The sequence below is a fragment of the Crinia signifera genome, chromosome 12 (genome assembly GCF_055691185.1).
Source record: "Crinia signifera chromosome 12, ASM5569118v1, whole genome shotgun sequence".
NCBI lineage: Eukaryota > Metazoa > Chordata > Amphibia > Anura > Myobatrachidae > Crinia > Crinia signifera.
The window spans coordinates 50,707,344-50,723,316 of record NC_139228.1 but is presented as its reverse complement, the minus strand read 5'-3'; the positions used below and the strand labels follow the sequence as shown (position 1 = coordinate 50,723,316).

The 15,973-nt window shown below is 47.1% G+C and overlaps 1 protein-coding gene across 1 annotated transcript in view; it reads left to right on the top strand.

The window, feature by feature from the left end:
* Positions 1-15,973, top strand: part of TDP1 (tyrosyl-DNA phosphodiesterase 1) — a 46,250-nt gene that overhangs the window by 18,197 nt on the left and 12,080 nt on the right. Inside the window, exons 11-12 of the mRNA XM_083166524.1 lie at positions 6,686-6,752; positions 9,871-9,978. Coding sequence (XP_083022650.1) covers positions 6,686-6,752; positions 9,871-9,978 — 175 coding nt within the window. The remainder of the gene's footprint in view (positions 1-6,685; positions 6,753-9,870; positions 9,979-15,973) is intronic.

Sequence of the window (15,973 nt, the reverse complement as noted above, 5' to 3'; positions counted from 1 at the left end):
CACTACAGACTCGAGTCTTCGGGGATGGGGAGCAGTCACCTTAGATCAACGGTATCAGGGGATCTGGTCTCCCCAGGAGGCTCTCCTGCCAATCAATATTTTGGAACTCAGGGCGGTGTAGTACGCCTTACTACAGGCTCAACATCTGTTACAAGATCAGCCTCTTTGTGTCCAGTCCGACAACTCCAAGGCGGTGGCGTATGTAAACAAGCAGGGCGGCACTCGCAGCCATGAGGAAAGTCAGTCGGATTCTCCTCTGGGCCCAGGACTACGCACAAGCCATTTCCGCAGTCTTCCTTCCAGGGGTGGAAAACTGGGAGGCCGACTTCTTAAGCCGACACGACATGCACCCTGGAGAGTGGTGCCTGCATCCTCAGGTGTTCCACCAACTGGTGAGGAAGTGGAGGAAGAATTCCCAGAACTATAAAGAGGGCAGGCAGTGTGCATGGTGGGGAGGCCTGTATAGAGTCTATTGAAGGGGAGAGGGGAAAGAGGAAGCTAGTAAAGAATTCAAATGGGTCCTGAGGTGAAACTAATCACAATATTAGAGCCATATCTAAAAATAAACATAAATTAAAATGCTTACTGGCTAATGCAAGAAGCTTAGTGAGTAAAATCGGGGAGCTAGAAATGGTGATCAGTAGGGACGACTACGACATCATTGGTATTACAGAAACATGGTGTAATGAGTCGCATGACTGGGCAAAGCCCCTGGCCTGGATGGTCTTCCCGGGGAGGTGTACCAGAAATACATTAATAAACTGGGTCCGCAGTTGCTGATAGTTTTTCAGCATATGGAGGCAGAGGAGTGTATACCTCAGTCAATGACTGAGGCTGTAATAATTATGATTCCCAAGAGCGGAAAGGACCCGACCCGAGTCGACTCATACAGGCCTATATCATTAATAACGACGGATGCAAAGATATATGCCAAAATACTAGCAACTAGACTCCAGAAAGTAATACATCAAGTGGTCCACCCCGATCAAACGGGATTCATGGTAGGAAAGTCCACTACGATCAATCTTCAAAAGGCATACACTTACCTCCAGGGAGTTGAGCTGAGGGGGTCGGATGCAGTGCTCGCGTCTTTTGAATGGCCGTTCCTATGGAGGGTGTTGCAGGCCTTTGGCTTTGGGGAGAGGTTTATTAAACGGGTTTCATTGCTCTACCAAAAACCGAAGGCTAGAGTGACCATCAATGGGTATACGTCTCCCTCCTTCTCTCTCTCTCTCCAGAGGTACGCGCCAGGGATGTCCTCTGTCCCATCTGCTGTTCGCTGTGGTGGTGGAGCCCCTGGCGTGTGTGCTGAGAGCAGCTCTGGGGGGAGGGAACGGGGGAGGGGGTCCTAGTAGGAACCTAGTTTCGCTATACGCGGATGATCTTCTGGTGGGAATGGCAGTGCCCGGAGATATACCTGGGGTGATAAAATGTATACAGGAGTTTGGGGGGTTACTCCGGCCTCACAATGAACTGGGGCAAATCCAATTATATTCAGATAGGAAATGAAGATGGAACAAGCCAAGCGTTAGATGTACAACTAAAAAGGGTGGGAAAATTTCAGTATTTGGGAATTTGTTTCGCTAGGAACTTGGTGGATTTTATTCCCGACAATCTCATCCCGTTTATTAAAGAGCTAAAGATCAAGTGCCGAAGTTGGTCCAGACTTCTGATCTCACAAATTGGCCGGGTTAAGATGGTAATACTGCCTAAGTTTTTGTATATTGTCCAACACTCCCCTGTTTACATTAAGGATGACTATTTTAGGAAGATAAAGAGTAGTAGTAGTAGTAGTACGTTTATTTATAAGGCGCCGCAAAGTGTCCGCAGCGCCGTACATAGCAAACAAATGACAAGGTAACGTACAGGGTGTGTTGAAAATTACAGTATAAATAGGGGTATAGCTGGTAGAAATAAAATCAGCATCAGTTCAGAAGGAGAGAAATATATCAGAGTATAGTCTCCACGTTTATTTGGAGGGACAAGTTGCCTAGAGTTAGAATGGACATTATGTGCCGGGATAGGGAAAAAGGTGGACTCACCCTTCCAGACTTTAAAACATATTATATGGCCGCATAGATGGTACAAATCAGTGCGTGGTTTAGGCCAGGGGAGGACTACGAAGCCTTGTGGAGTGTGTGGATCCAGATTTCTCTCCTCTCCAAAGACTGTTTGTAGGGGGGGCAGGGGCAAACGCAGGATTTTCAGAAGGGGGTTTCCAGAGGGGCGGAGCAAAGTACGGAGATGGACAATTAGGTGACCCAGTATATGTTTTGATGTCCCGCGGGTGGTAGGGGGTATTATATAAACCGCTCAGCATGTAGGGCCTGGATCAGTAATTTCCACTAATTGCCCCTTTACTGCACAGATGGTGGGAGAAGGGGGCATTGTGCTGAATGAAGGGGCCCTGATACATACCTTCCAGGGTGGTAGGGGATGTTTAATATGCATAGGAGGGGTGTATAGTGGAGTGGGCTTATTATTCATAATTTTCTGGTGGGAGGACAACTTGCTTGACTGCAGATATCTCCAGTTCCCGGAAATAGATTTATTCGATTTTAATGGAATTAAAAACTAGAGAATCCCACCTACCAAATGGTACTGGGGATGAGGGGATCAGAGTTCAGGAGGCAGAGCAATCTGTCAAGGAGTATATAAAACTACATGCCAGGTGTGTGGAGCTGGAGCAGTAACCAGCTGCTTGAAGGCTGATATCTCTGGTTCTGGGAACAGTAAAGACAAGCTTCTAGTGTCCTTCAAAGGGGGAGAGTCACAGATTTTGGAATATATCCTCAGAAAAACACTACGTCAGACAGAACCGGAAATATCTGACTGGGAACAGCAATTTACAGGCTTGGATGGGGACCATTGCTTTGAAGTCAGATATCTCTAGTTCCCAAGGTCCGATTTTTAAAAATTCTTATACTCTTGGAAAGAGGGGACCCTCAGCTTTCAGAAAATGGCCCTTAGACTCCTGGGGGGGGGTTTCTGGGTACTCGGAAACCCCCCCTGCGTGCGCTACTGGGGGGCTCCGTCGGGATCTCCACCCTATAATCAGTTAAGCGATTAAAGTATGGAGATGGTCTTGTAAATTAACAAAAGCTGTGGGTCTTGATCCGGACACTCCTATCCTCTCTCTGCCTGGAATGAGGGAACTCAAGGGACAACAAGGAGGGGTAGTCTGGAAATTCTATGGAGTTACCAATCTAGGTCAATGGTGCCAAGATGGGGTGGTGAAATCCTTCTCTCAGTTACAAACAGAGTTTAACTTACCCAAGGAGGTAATCTTCAGATACCTACAAGTAAGAAGTGCCATGACCCGTTGCTGTAAGGCAGAGAGGTGGGTGGTGGAGGAGGCTCCCTGTAAAATATTCATTAAACAACTAGTGAAGGGTAAAAGGTTGTCCAAAATGTATCAGTATCTACACTCATTTATCCAATCTGAGGAGTTAGGGGCCTTACGGGCAAAATGGACCGAGGACATCCCCCAGCTGGATGAGAACAGGTGGAGGGTGGCCTTGGCAAGCCCTCGGCAGTCGACCAATTTAATACGGACGCAACCGGTCCAATTCAATATCTTGCACAGGACCTACATTACCGCGGTCAGAATGAAAAAATATGCCGGCTCATTGTCCAATCAATGTCCTAAATGTGGAGAAGGGGCGGCTACATTTGACCATTTACTGTGGAGCTGCAGGGAGGTTAGCAGGTTCTGGGACGAAATAATGAAAACCCTCATCCAGGTAGGGGTTCCTCGAGTAGCTCTGAATAAAATTAATCTGGTCCTAGGGATATGAAGGGAAGGGGTAATTAATTGCGAGATGAAGCAGCTGGTAAAAAATCTTGCGGCCCTAGCTAAGGTAATTAAAGCTCGACGATGGATGTCCCCCTTGACCGCTCCATGGAGAATGGGTCATCTTGGTAAATCAGACCAGTGAACATGAAAAATATGTATATGCATCCAGGGGCTCGTCCATTAAGTACCAGCGTATATGGGGCCACTGGAATAGGTCAGTTAACTATAGAATATATAATAGTGAGAAGGTAAAGATTTAAGCACTTTAATATCTCAAAAGTAGAATTTGTACTTAGAGAGGTATGATTGTGTAGGGATCTCCCGACTTACACAGAGGGGGGCGTTTTAGCCCTACTATAATATAACTGTTTTTGATAAGCACTTTGTACATGACGGGAGAATGTTGCGCAGGTATGCGCAAGAGGGGACCCGACAGAAAGTTGGCACATGTTTTCTTCTTTATAGACGGAATGATAGTGTTTTATGCAGCAGCCAATAGCGATTATTGACACATGGGAAATTTAGGCTAATAAATGCGCGGCACAAAGTCACTAATTATGAAGGTATAGGTGCACATTATTTTACATGTCTTATTCCTTTTTTTTTTTTTTTTTTTTTTCTCTCTTCTCCCTCCTTATTATATGTGACATTGATATAGTAGTAAAAATGGGACGGCCTACAGGGTACGGTATGGAATAGCCCAGTGGGAAGTATATATAGCTGAGAAATCGGGGGAAGCCAGAGGGGGATCTAAATAATAAGGAATAAAAGGGAAATAAAGGGATATCCACGTTGAGGTTGGGACAGGGCAGGAGTACGGGAAGTGTGCAGCGGGATGTAGGTAAAGCAGGAGGGGTCTCTCAGGTTATATAAGAAATGTAGTGCTGTGAACTTGTCTATGTATATGTTAATGTCTTTGTTTTTGTACTTGAGTGAGGGCATTGAACTGAATAGTTTTTGATATTGTGTTAATATTGGAATTACCTATTAGATATGGTGAATGTGTATGTCTTTGTGTGACAATGGAAATTAAATAAAGACGCAAAAAAAAAACCTATAGTGGGCGCCCAACTAACATATGAGTACCATCCGTATATTTCCTGAGCCGCTTGGCTTTACTTCCAGAGGTACAGACCTTTTTCCAGGTGGTGCTTCGCATTCAGCCCCCCTTCAGGGCCCCAAGGGATTTGGACTTGGTTTTAGGTTTTCTCCAATCCTTCCTGTTCGAACCCTTGTTCTGTGGAATTGAAATCTCTCACGTGGAAAACTGTGCTTCTTTTTGCTTTGGCCTCCGCTAGGAGGGTCAATGACCTAGGGGCTCTATCCTGTAAACCGCCGTTCCTGACCTTTCACCCGGACAGAGCGGAGCTTCGCACCTGCAAGGCTTTTCTGCCAAAGGTTGTTACAGCCTTCCACATAAACCAGCCCATTGTAGTCCCCGTCTGGCTGACCATTTTCTGGATGTGGTACGGGCCCTCCGTATCTATGTGCAAAGGACGGCTTCCTTTAGAAAGACTGATGCTTTATTCGTGGTCTACGATCCGGCTAAATGAGGTTGGCCGGCAACCAAACAGACGCTATCTAGATGGGTTCGTCTGACCATCAGATAGGCGTATATCGCAGAGGCTTGTTCTCCTACTACATATCAGTGCACTCTATGCGCTCGGTAGGTCCCTCTTGGGCGGCTGCCAGAGGGGTTTCCATTTAGCAGCTCTGCCGGGCCGCTACCTGGTCGGGTAGAAAAGTCTTTGTCAGGTTTTATCAATTTGATACGATCGCGGACCCTGCTTCTCAGTTTGGTCGCGCGGTCTTGAGGGAATCTCAGCGCTGTCCCGCCCGTGTTGGGAGCTCTGGGATGTCCCCACTGTTACTCCAGTGACACCTGGTGGATGAAGGAGAAAACAGGATTTTGTACTTACCGTTAAATCCTTTTCTCCGATTCCACAGGTGGCACTGGACGCCCGCCTCTGCGCTGTAGTTCATGTTTTCTTCATTACCGACCAGTTAGTTTTCTTTGGTTTTCTACAGCACCATAGGTCTGTTAAAGTTAGGTTAGAGTTTCCATCAGTAGGGTTTGCTGAAACTCTCCAAAGTTGTATGTGTGGTCAAGGTTGTTTTATCTACCTTTTTTATTTTCAGTTACTGTAGTTTCTTTATACTGTTCTGTATATATGCGTGTTTTGTTTGTACTAACCTCCTCCTTGGAAGTGTTTTTCCTATCCTCTAGCTCCCTCCGGGCACAATTCTTTTGACTGTCTGGGGGAAGTAGAAGGGGAGGAACTGGCCACACTGTCTCTAAAATTCTTAAAGTGCTCATGCTCCCTGCAGTCGCCCTTCTATTCCCCGCTGTTACTCCAGTGACACCTGTGGAATCGGAGAAAAGGATTTAATGGTAAGTACAAAATCCCGTTTTCCTGGTCTAAAATCTAGCATTGGCCGTGTTCGGCATAAGATAGAGGTATCACCTGGCAGGCTAGGGAAAGGTATCGGGGAGTTGCGTGGTAACTGGATATCACCTGGCAGGCTAGGAAGAGGTGTCGGGGAGCTGCCTGGTAACTGGGTATCACTTGGCAGGGTAGAAGGTGGTGTCGGGGAACTCTGTGGTATCGGGGTATCACCTGGCAAGGTAGGGAGAGGTGTCGGGGAGCTACGTGGTAACGAGGTATCACCTGGCAGGGTAGGTGTCTGGGAGCTTCATGGTAACAAGGTATAACCTGGCATGGTAGGGAGAGGTGTCTGGCTCGCAGGCACTGACTCATCCATGCGCTGTCCTGTTATCAGGGTTCCCGGTCCCTACACAATTATGTCTCCTATGTATGACCACTGTCACATGTAGTTTTGTCGCATTGTGTGGTTTGTACTCAGTGTGTGAACCATTGTGTTTTGCAGCTGGCGGCTCTTTGCCGTACAGTATCCAGAGCGCTCAGAAACAACCGTGGCTCCACTCCTATTTCCAGTAAGTACTCACAACGGGGCTTATTACCTGCAAATGTGATGGCATGAGCTCACTGCACCCAGACGTGACGCAGCAATACACGCTTAACTCATGCTACATTACTGCTGCTTGTCAGGAGAGATGGTTCCCACCACGATTTGGATCCGGGGGTTGATTTACTAAATCCTAGCAATGAATGAAATCTCAGATGTCATAGAAGTAGAGGTGCCCATAGTTCCCGTTCCCGGACCGTCCGTTCTGTACTATGAGATGCGCGCTCCCGCGCATCTCCTAGTACGGTACAAAAAGTATGTGCTGCACATACTTTTTGTACTAGCTACACATCGCATCGGATCGCATTGCATGCACACTGCATGCAAAAGGCATGCAATGCGATGCGATGTGTGCTAATTAAGTGCCGAACGGATCCGTTAAACGGACCGTGTATGGGCACTTTAGGATTATTCCCTGGGGCAGGTCAGAAGATGCATTATATTACCCCTCGCTATTCTCATACAGGGGATTTTTCTCTGGGGCAGGTCAGAAGATGCATTATATTACCCCTCGCTATTCTCATACAGGGGATTTTTCTCTGGGGCAGGTCAGAAGATGCATTATATTACCCCTCACTATTCTCATACAGCCGATTATTCCCTGGGGCAGGTAAGAAGATGCATTATATTACCCCTCACTATTATCATACAGGGGATTATTCCCTGGGGCAGGTCAGAAGATGCATTATATTACCCCTAACTATTATCATACAGGGGATTATTCCCTGGGGCAGGTCAGAAGATGCATTATATTACCCCTCACTATTATCATACAGGGGATTATTCCCTGGGGCAGGTCAGAAGATGCATTATATTACCCCTCGCTATTATCATACAGGGGATTATTCCCTGGGGCAGGTCAGAAGATGCATTATATTACCCCTCACTATTATCATACAGGGGATTATTCCCTGGGGCAGGTAAGAAGATGCATTATATTACCCCTCACTATTATCATACAGGGGATTATTCCCTGGGGCAGGTAAGAAGATGCATTATATTACCTCTCACTATTTTCATACAGCCGATTATTCCCTGGGGCAGGTCAGAAGATGCATTATATTACCCCTCACTATTATCATACAGGGGATTATTCCCTGGGGCAGGTAAGAAGATGCATTATATTACCTCTCACTATTTTCATACAGCCGATTATTCCCTGGGGCAGGTCAGAAGATGCATTATATTACCCCTCACTATTATCATACAGGGGATTATTCCCTGGGGCAGGTAAGAAGATGCATTATATTACCTCTCACTATTTTCATACAGCCGATTATTCCCTGGGGCAGGTCAGAAGATGCATTATATTACCCCTCACTATTATCATACAGGGGATTATTCCCTGGGGCAGGTCAGAAGATGCATTATATTACCCCTCACTATTATCATACAGGGGATTATTCCCTGGGGCAGGTAAGAAGATGCATTATATTACCCCTCACTATTCTCATACAGGGGATTATTCCCTAGGGCAGGTCAGAAGATGCATCGGTACTCTTTACCTAGCACGGCGCCCATCGCGACCATCGCATGCACTAAAAAACGGGTGCGATGCGATGCCCGCGATTTTCCCATAGGGATCAATGTTAAAAGTCAGATTGGTCGCGATTTTAGCGTTAATTGGCTCAATGCCCGCGATTTTTACATAGGAATCAATGTTAAATGGGCCACAGAGCCCTAATAGTCCCCCTGAAGTGTGAAATGGCCCCCACAATTTTTAACGCCACCCCACGATCAACGTGAACCCGAAGCGTGGCAAGCGCAGCGAGCCCGCGAGGGGCGGCGGTACGCGTCCTCCGACCTTTTCATACCCCCACTATCCACGTCGGCGTGGAGTTGAGAATAGAATAGTGTGGCGAGCGCAGCGAGCCACCGAGTCCGAAGCGTGGCGAGGGGACGCGGATACCTTCACAGGTAAACGCGTCCCCTCGCGGGCTTCACAGGTGTCCGCGTCGCCACGGACACCTGTGAAGCCCGTGAGGGGACGCGTATAACTGTGAAGGTATCCGCGTCCCCTCGCGGGGCTCGCTGCGCTCGCCACGCTTCGGGCACGGTGGCTCGCTGCGCTCGCCACACTATTCTATTCTCAACTCCACGCCGACGTGGATAGTGGGGGTATGAAAAGGTCGGAGGACGCGTACCGCCGCCCCTCGCGGTACCGCTGCGCTCGCCACGCTTCGGGTTCACGTTGATCGTGGGGTGGCGTTAAAAATTGTGGGGGCCATTTCACACTTCAGGGGGACTATTAGGGCTCTGTGGCCCATTTAACATTGTTTCCTATGTAAAAATCGCGGGCATTGAGCCAATTAACGCTAAAATCGCGACCAATCTGACTTTTAACATTGATCCCTATGGGAAAATCGCGGGCATCGCGTCGCACCCGTTTTTGATTTACCCGCGATGCCCGCGATTTTTTACCCCCGACGCCCGCGATTGTAATCGCGGGCGCCGTGCTAGGTAAAGAGTACCGATGCATTATATTACCTCTCGCTATTATCATACAAGGGATTATTCCCTGGGGCAGGTAAGAAGATGCATTATATTACCCCTCGCTATTATCATACAGGGGATTATTCCCTGGGGCAGGTCAGAAGATGCATTATATTACCCCTCGCTATTATCATACAGGGGATTATTACCTGGGGCAGGTCAGAAGATGCATTATATTACCTCTCACTATTTTCATACAGGGGATTTATTCCCTGGGGCAGGTAAGAAGATGCATTATATTACCCCTCGCTATTATCATACAAGGGATTATTCCCTGGGGCAGGTAAGAAGATGCATTATATTACCCCTCGCTATTATCATACAGGGGATTATTCCCTGGGGCAGGTAAGAAGATGCATTATATTACCTCTCACTATTTTCATACAGGGGATTTATTCCCTGGGGCAGGTCAGAAGATTCATTATATTACCCCTCACTATTCTCATACAAGGGATTATTCCCTGGGGCAGGTAAGAAGATGCATTATATTACCCCTCACTATTATCATACAGGGGATTTATTCCCTGGGGCAGGTAAGAAGATGCATTATATTACCCCCACTCCAACCATGTCCGTATATTTCTCCTTTGTAGCAAGTGGAAAGCTGAGACCTCAGGCCGTAGCAGAGCCATGCCGCACATCAAAACTTACATGCGGGTATCCCCGGACTGCCAGAAGCTGGCCTGGTTCCTGGTGACAAGGTACAAGACGTCTGCCATGTGGGCAGCATTTCCTCAGCGGGATAGGGAAATTTACTAAAGCATGGGCAGATATAAAGCAGTGTATGTACTAAACTGATCTGTGTCCTTGGCTCTATGCCAGGCTGTGACTAGTCACTGCCCCAGGTACTTCTACAATGAGCCTATCACAGGCACACTAGTTGCACCAACATTGGCGTAGAGCGGAGTGCGGCTATATCTGTATGTCTTCCCGCCTTTTGGAGGTTATTCTGGTTGACACACAGCTCTGCAAACTTTGCGTGTCTTTTTACGCCCACCAGCCGTTCGCATTACCACCCACCCCCCTTCACAGAGTGGATTTGCCCGCACGGCTGTGAATGGATGTTTTGCCTAACCATCCATTCGCAGCCTAGGGGGTGAGGTCCACACCATTCGATGGTCACCGACCATCGAATGATGTGGAGCGTATACGCAAAACTAAGACACTCTCAGTACGAGGACAGGGTGGGCAGCTGCCATCCAGTGATGTCAGATGCCTGCCCCCGGCACTCGCGTCATCAGGGCATTACCATGAGAACGCCCAGTGTTTTCTTGGGAAGGCCCATGAACTGTACTGTTGTCTGTGGAGATGTTGGAACATAGCTCTCCGTAAATGGTAGTAATATCGATGTGCAGGTCTCGCATCAACACACAGAGAGCGAGTGATAACTGCATCACCCATCCATAAACTGCAGTCTGTGAGTGACGATGTCTGTTCTCAGGGTTAGGGTCATTGATTTATCTGCTTGTTTGCCACAACAAATGAACACAATACAACTCTGCACAATACATCCCAGCTGAGCAATTGGGGATAACCAATAATTGTCTGTTTCTACTTCTTCTGCTGCGCTGTTGTTATAGACCGTACGCCCGTCTGCCCAGCACTAATTCCTCAGCAGCTGACACTGTGGGGGGTGCTGTGCGCTTTTGTTCAGACGCATTATGTACGTCTTAGAGGGGGATAGAACTGAGAACTCGTCTGATCTTCATTAACTGTTGTGTCATGGAAATATAAAGCGGTGACGTTGTACCAGTCTCCTTGTTAGAGACGTATGACGGTGCTGGGAAGTCGGCTTCCGGAGATCGCACAGCAGCTGTCTCAGTGATTGTAGGGGTTTCAGGTGCTGTTAGGTGGTCCTCAGTGCAAGGAGTCGGCAATCCCAGAGAACAGGTTTCCATGGCAGCATCAGGAGCCGTTTATCCTGTTATAATCAGCCCATGTCACCATCATTCAGGGACTGGCAGAATTGCAAGTTGTCTGAGCGGGGACATTTGTGAGAAGGGGATTGCCAGCTGTGATATTTACAGATGTGAGATGTAAACTATTGTTAATAAATATACATTTAAGGTGATGATGTATCCTATATAATAAAAGCCTAACGCTGCTTCTTACATCTGTGGTGCACCAGTGGTCACTAGATGGCGCTATAACTAGTAGATGATATTTGCTGAACAATAGGTGATTTTTAGTAAATGGTGTCCTGGTTCCCCAAATGTAGGGATTTAAAAAAAAAAAAATATTTTACTAAAAAAAACACACATATTCGTTAAAATCGCATGCGAATTCTGACTTTGTCTAAAAAATTCACACACTATTACATTTTGCCCAAAGTACGAACCAAGTAGAGTAGAGGTGATAGAGTTCCCTGCAGGAAGAGGGCGGCGGCAGAAGTCACTGCAGGAAGAGGGCGGAGGCAGAAGTCACTGCAGGAAGAGGGCGGCGGCAGAAGTCACTGCAGGAAGAGGGCGGCGGCAGAAGTCACTGCAGGAAGAGGGCGGCGGCAGAAGTCACTGCAGGAAGAGGGCGGCGGCAGAAGTCACTGCAGGAAGAGGGCGGCGGCAGAAGTCACTGCAGGAAGAGGGCGGCGGCAGAAGTCACTGCAGGAAGAGGGCGGCGGCAGAAGTCACTGCAGGAAGAGGGCGGCGGCAGAAGTCACTGCAGGAAGAGGGCGGCGGGAGAACTTGCTTTTTTTTATTAACCGTTTCTTATATAGCGCAGCAAATTCCATTGCACTTTACATTTGGAAACAGTGATAAAACAGGCTGGGTATTTACAGACCGTCTTGAGGGCTATAGAGCAGACCTCACATTGTGGACCAGTGATGGTAGCTGCCCCGGTATACGGTCATTAGGTCAACACTATTAAGGTCGACACTCATTGGGTCGACCACTCAAGGTCTACAGGGCTAAGCTTGACAAAAAAAGTTTGACAAAGAATTACGTCGATAATGGGAAGGTCGGCATGGGTTTTTCACTTTTTTTGAGCAGACATGTTCCGACAGGCGGTATATCATGCCCTCCCAAACACTAGGGCATGGAAGAAGTCCATGTTGACTGTGTCGACACCCGGGACAAAAAAAGTGAAACTCATGTCGGCCTTTGGTCGATCTTCCCAATGTCAACATTATGTTTGTGTCGACCTTTTGATCCTGTCGACCTTAGCCATGTGACCTTTTTCATGTGTCAACCTAAGCCCTGCCGACACAATGCATGTCAACCTTTATTTGGTTGACCCAATGACCATACCTGCTGTTCCTGTGATACATGATAACCATAAACCATTAGAACTATATAAGCCTGGGCAGCAGCAGCTTTATATCTGCATGAGCTCGGACTATACAAGTGCTCTGTGGCTATTGTACTAATTGCTGGGTGTGTGTGCGCGCGTGCAGAGGAGTACAGAGCTCTATGTCAGTGCATAAGAACACAGCTTTCTATCTCCGGTGTGGCCCTGCACCACTGCTGGGTGTGTAACATCGGGGGCCACTTCATTCTGAGCCATTGATCTTTCCAGCCTTTCTTACATGCATGTGTATCTGCAGGTGTGTCATCACGTTGCACGGACAGAATTGTCCTTATGTTACAGAGGATAATTGGGTCCTGAGAGATCCAGCTGTTTGGTTGCAGGATACTGACTCCATGCTGCGGTTCCCCCTGTGTGTAGTGACATTGCCAGCTGTGTGATCTTACACTGACCTGTGCATAGTGTTGCCATCCTCCAATGTCCCTGTTCCACCTCCCTGCTTGGTTAGACAGTGTTTTGTGGAGCTTTGTCTGTGCTGTGGAGTGGAGAGAGGAACACAGGGGCATGATGGCTGGAATACAGTCCCAGCATTTTTGCAGCCTTTGATCTGACACAAAGGAGGCTTTTAAAAGCAAACCAAAAACCCTTTAGTAATGTTCTTTTGAACACAATGAGAGTCATGAATTGTCCAAAATACTGGGAAATGGACCAATTTCTATACCATAGACCAGGGCTCCTCAAATCATTTTGCTGTGGGACCCCATCAGACAATAAAAATAATTATAGGACCCCGGCAAGTTATTGCAGAAGGTCATCACATCATATGTGTAGTCAACAGACAGCACATGCAGGGCAGCATTGTGGAGACACAAAATTATGGGAGGAGTCTAAAATAACAGACCATTCAACAGATTTTTCAGATTCCTTGAATCCCTGACTGAGATTAGAAAAGTCATCAGCCTGATGGTCAGCAATATGGAGTCGCAACCCCATGCTCAGAAGGTCGGGACCCACTTTGAGGTCAGAACCCACGGTTTGAGAACCGATGCCCTAGACTTATTATGGAGCTACTGTATGGTACAATCTAAATCACTTTATCAGCCAGATTGAAGTCCAATATACACAGTGATGGTGCAGGAGAGAGGTCCGTTAGATATACCCAGCAAATGAGGCAGTGAGATGTGAGGCTGCCATCACACTGATACAGGAAGACACAGGCTGACCGTTACATAGTGGGAGGAGCAGGGTCCCAAGCAGCACAGAGCAGTGATGTGAGGCTGCCGTCACACTGATACAGGAAGACACAGGCTGAGGGGGGAAATTTACTAAGCAAAATACGTCTGAAATTCCTATTTGTATAGTAAAATAGGAATTTTTTAGACGTATAATTAGTTTCAAGATTTACTATCCTGAAAATACGTTCATTTGTATTCATGGCACATTTGTATTTGTACAATAGAGAAAGGGTTTTAGTGTAGGAGTATAGCGCTTAAGGTGTTCTCATAAAACAGTAGGGATGTCTTAAATCACCATATGTCCAAAATCCTCCTGGTAAAAGTCCAGTTTATCCAATATGTCTGACAATGTGTATAGGATCCTCAGATTTTCTCCATATGAAAAAACAGAGAAACCCAGATGGTGCAAATAAAGTTTTTAACACATAAAATTAAATTTTGAATTGCACTCAGACAGACGATTTTAAAAGCATATAGAGGGAGTCCAGAGGCAAATCAGCAACCACAGGTGTTAAAGGCAAGCGTCCTGAGCAGCACCCGGTCCGGACCAGTCAGCTGCTCCACACTTGTACTGTTTGTAGTAAGCCGTTCCACCAAGGGCAAATACTCCTCCTCTGCCACACTTAACGCGTTTCTGGATTGATCCCTTCTTCAGAAGTGTGGCTGTTTGGTTAGGGTCCTCTCTCAGGGACCTCTATCTCTTGCATTCTACTTTCCTTCCTTGCAAGAGATAGAGGTCCCTGAGAGAGGACCCTAACCAAACAGCCACACTTCTGAAGAAGGGATCAATCAATTCTGTATTTGAGTGGTATGGGGATGTCACTCATTGTGTAGTGTGGTTAAGCTGCTAAACTAGGACCGGCTCTTTGAGCCTGGGGCTGGTTATGGCCTGGGGGGGACCCCACGCATTTTTTTTATTCATCTCTCTTTTTTTTATTTTTTTACACTGTAGCCTGCACAGATCTGACTGATCCATGCAGGCTTCTGCCAAATACACCAGGAAGATTAAGTGTATTTTTCTGGTGTATTTGCCCAGCAATTAGCGGCCATATCCTGCTAATTTGCGGTAAATAGCGACTGTATATTACATACGGCCGCTAAGTAAATTAGGAATCACCATTCGTTTGAATGGGGATTCTTTGTCATATACTGTCGAGGGCGTATCCATTTGTATTTACAAATATAAATGTAGAGAAAAAAAAAAGTGCTTTCAGTGCTAAAGTGCGCTTTAATCCCCTCGACAGTATATGACAAAGAATCCCCATTCAAACGAATGGTGATTCCTAATTTACTTAGCGGCCGTATGTAATATACAGTCGCTATTTACCGCAAATTAGCAGGATATGGCCGCTAATTGCCGGGCAAATACACCAGAAAAATACACTTAATCTTCCTGGCTTATTTGGCAGAAGCCTGCATGGATCAGTCAGATCTGTGCAGGCTACAGTGTAAAAAAGAGAGATGAATAAAAAAACGCGTGGGGTCCCCCCCCAGGCCATAACCAGCCCCAGGCTCAAAGAGCCGGTCCTAGTTGTAAAAAATCTGGGAGAAATTTGAGTAGGGTTCCCCTTATTTTTTACAACCAGCGCCAGGCGTAAAGGCCGGTCCTGGTTCCCAAAATACAGGGGACAAAATGACTAGGGTATTTTAAGAACCAGCATCAGGCCCAACCAGCCAGCAGGGTAATGCCACAGCCAGGGGGAGACTTTTTATACAAGTTCCCCCGGCCAAAGCATTATCCCCCTGACCGGTCAGCATGGGCAGATGTCCTGGGGAAGTGGGGACCCCCCCCCCAAAGAAGGGGTCCCCCCCTCCAGAACTTACCTGCCCATGCTAAAGCCTGGGGCTGTCCTCCATGCCCCTGGGTGGTGGGCATCGAGCTGAATATTTGTGTAAAAAAAAGATAAAAACTATTGTATATTGCTGGTGAACTATGAGTCCCAATAGTTAAATAAACACACACACACACACACACCAGAATAATAAAACTTTAATTCACATGGAGCCCACTCATACTGATACTTACCTATGTTGAGCCCGTAGGTAGGTCGTCGTCCATCCATCGGTGGTCCGGTCCTGAAGAAATCTATAGGGGTACCTGTGGAAGGAAAACATACTTACCAGGGTCCTCTGGCTTTATATCCGGAGGATGTTTCTTTACCTCCGGCGGCTCCTTCACCCAAATGCTGCTATTGGCCGCTTAGCAGCCAATCCGGAG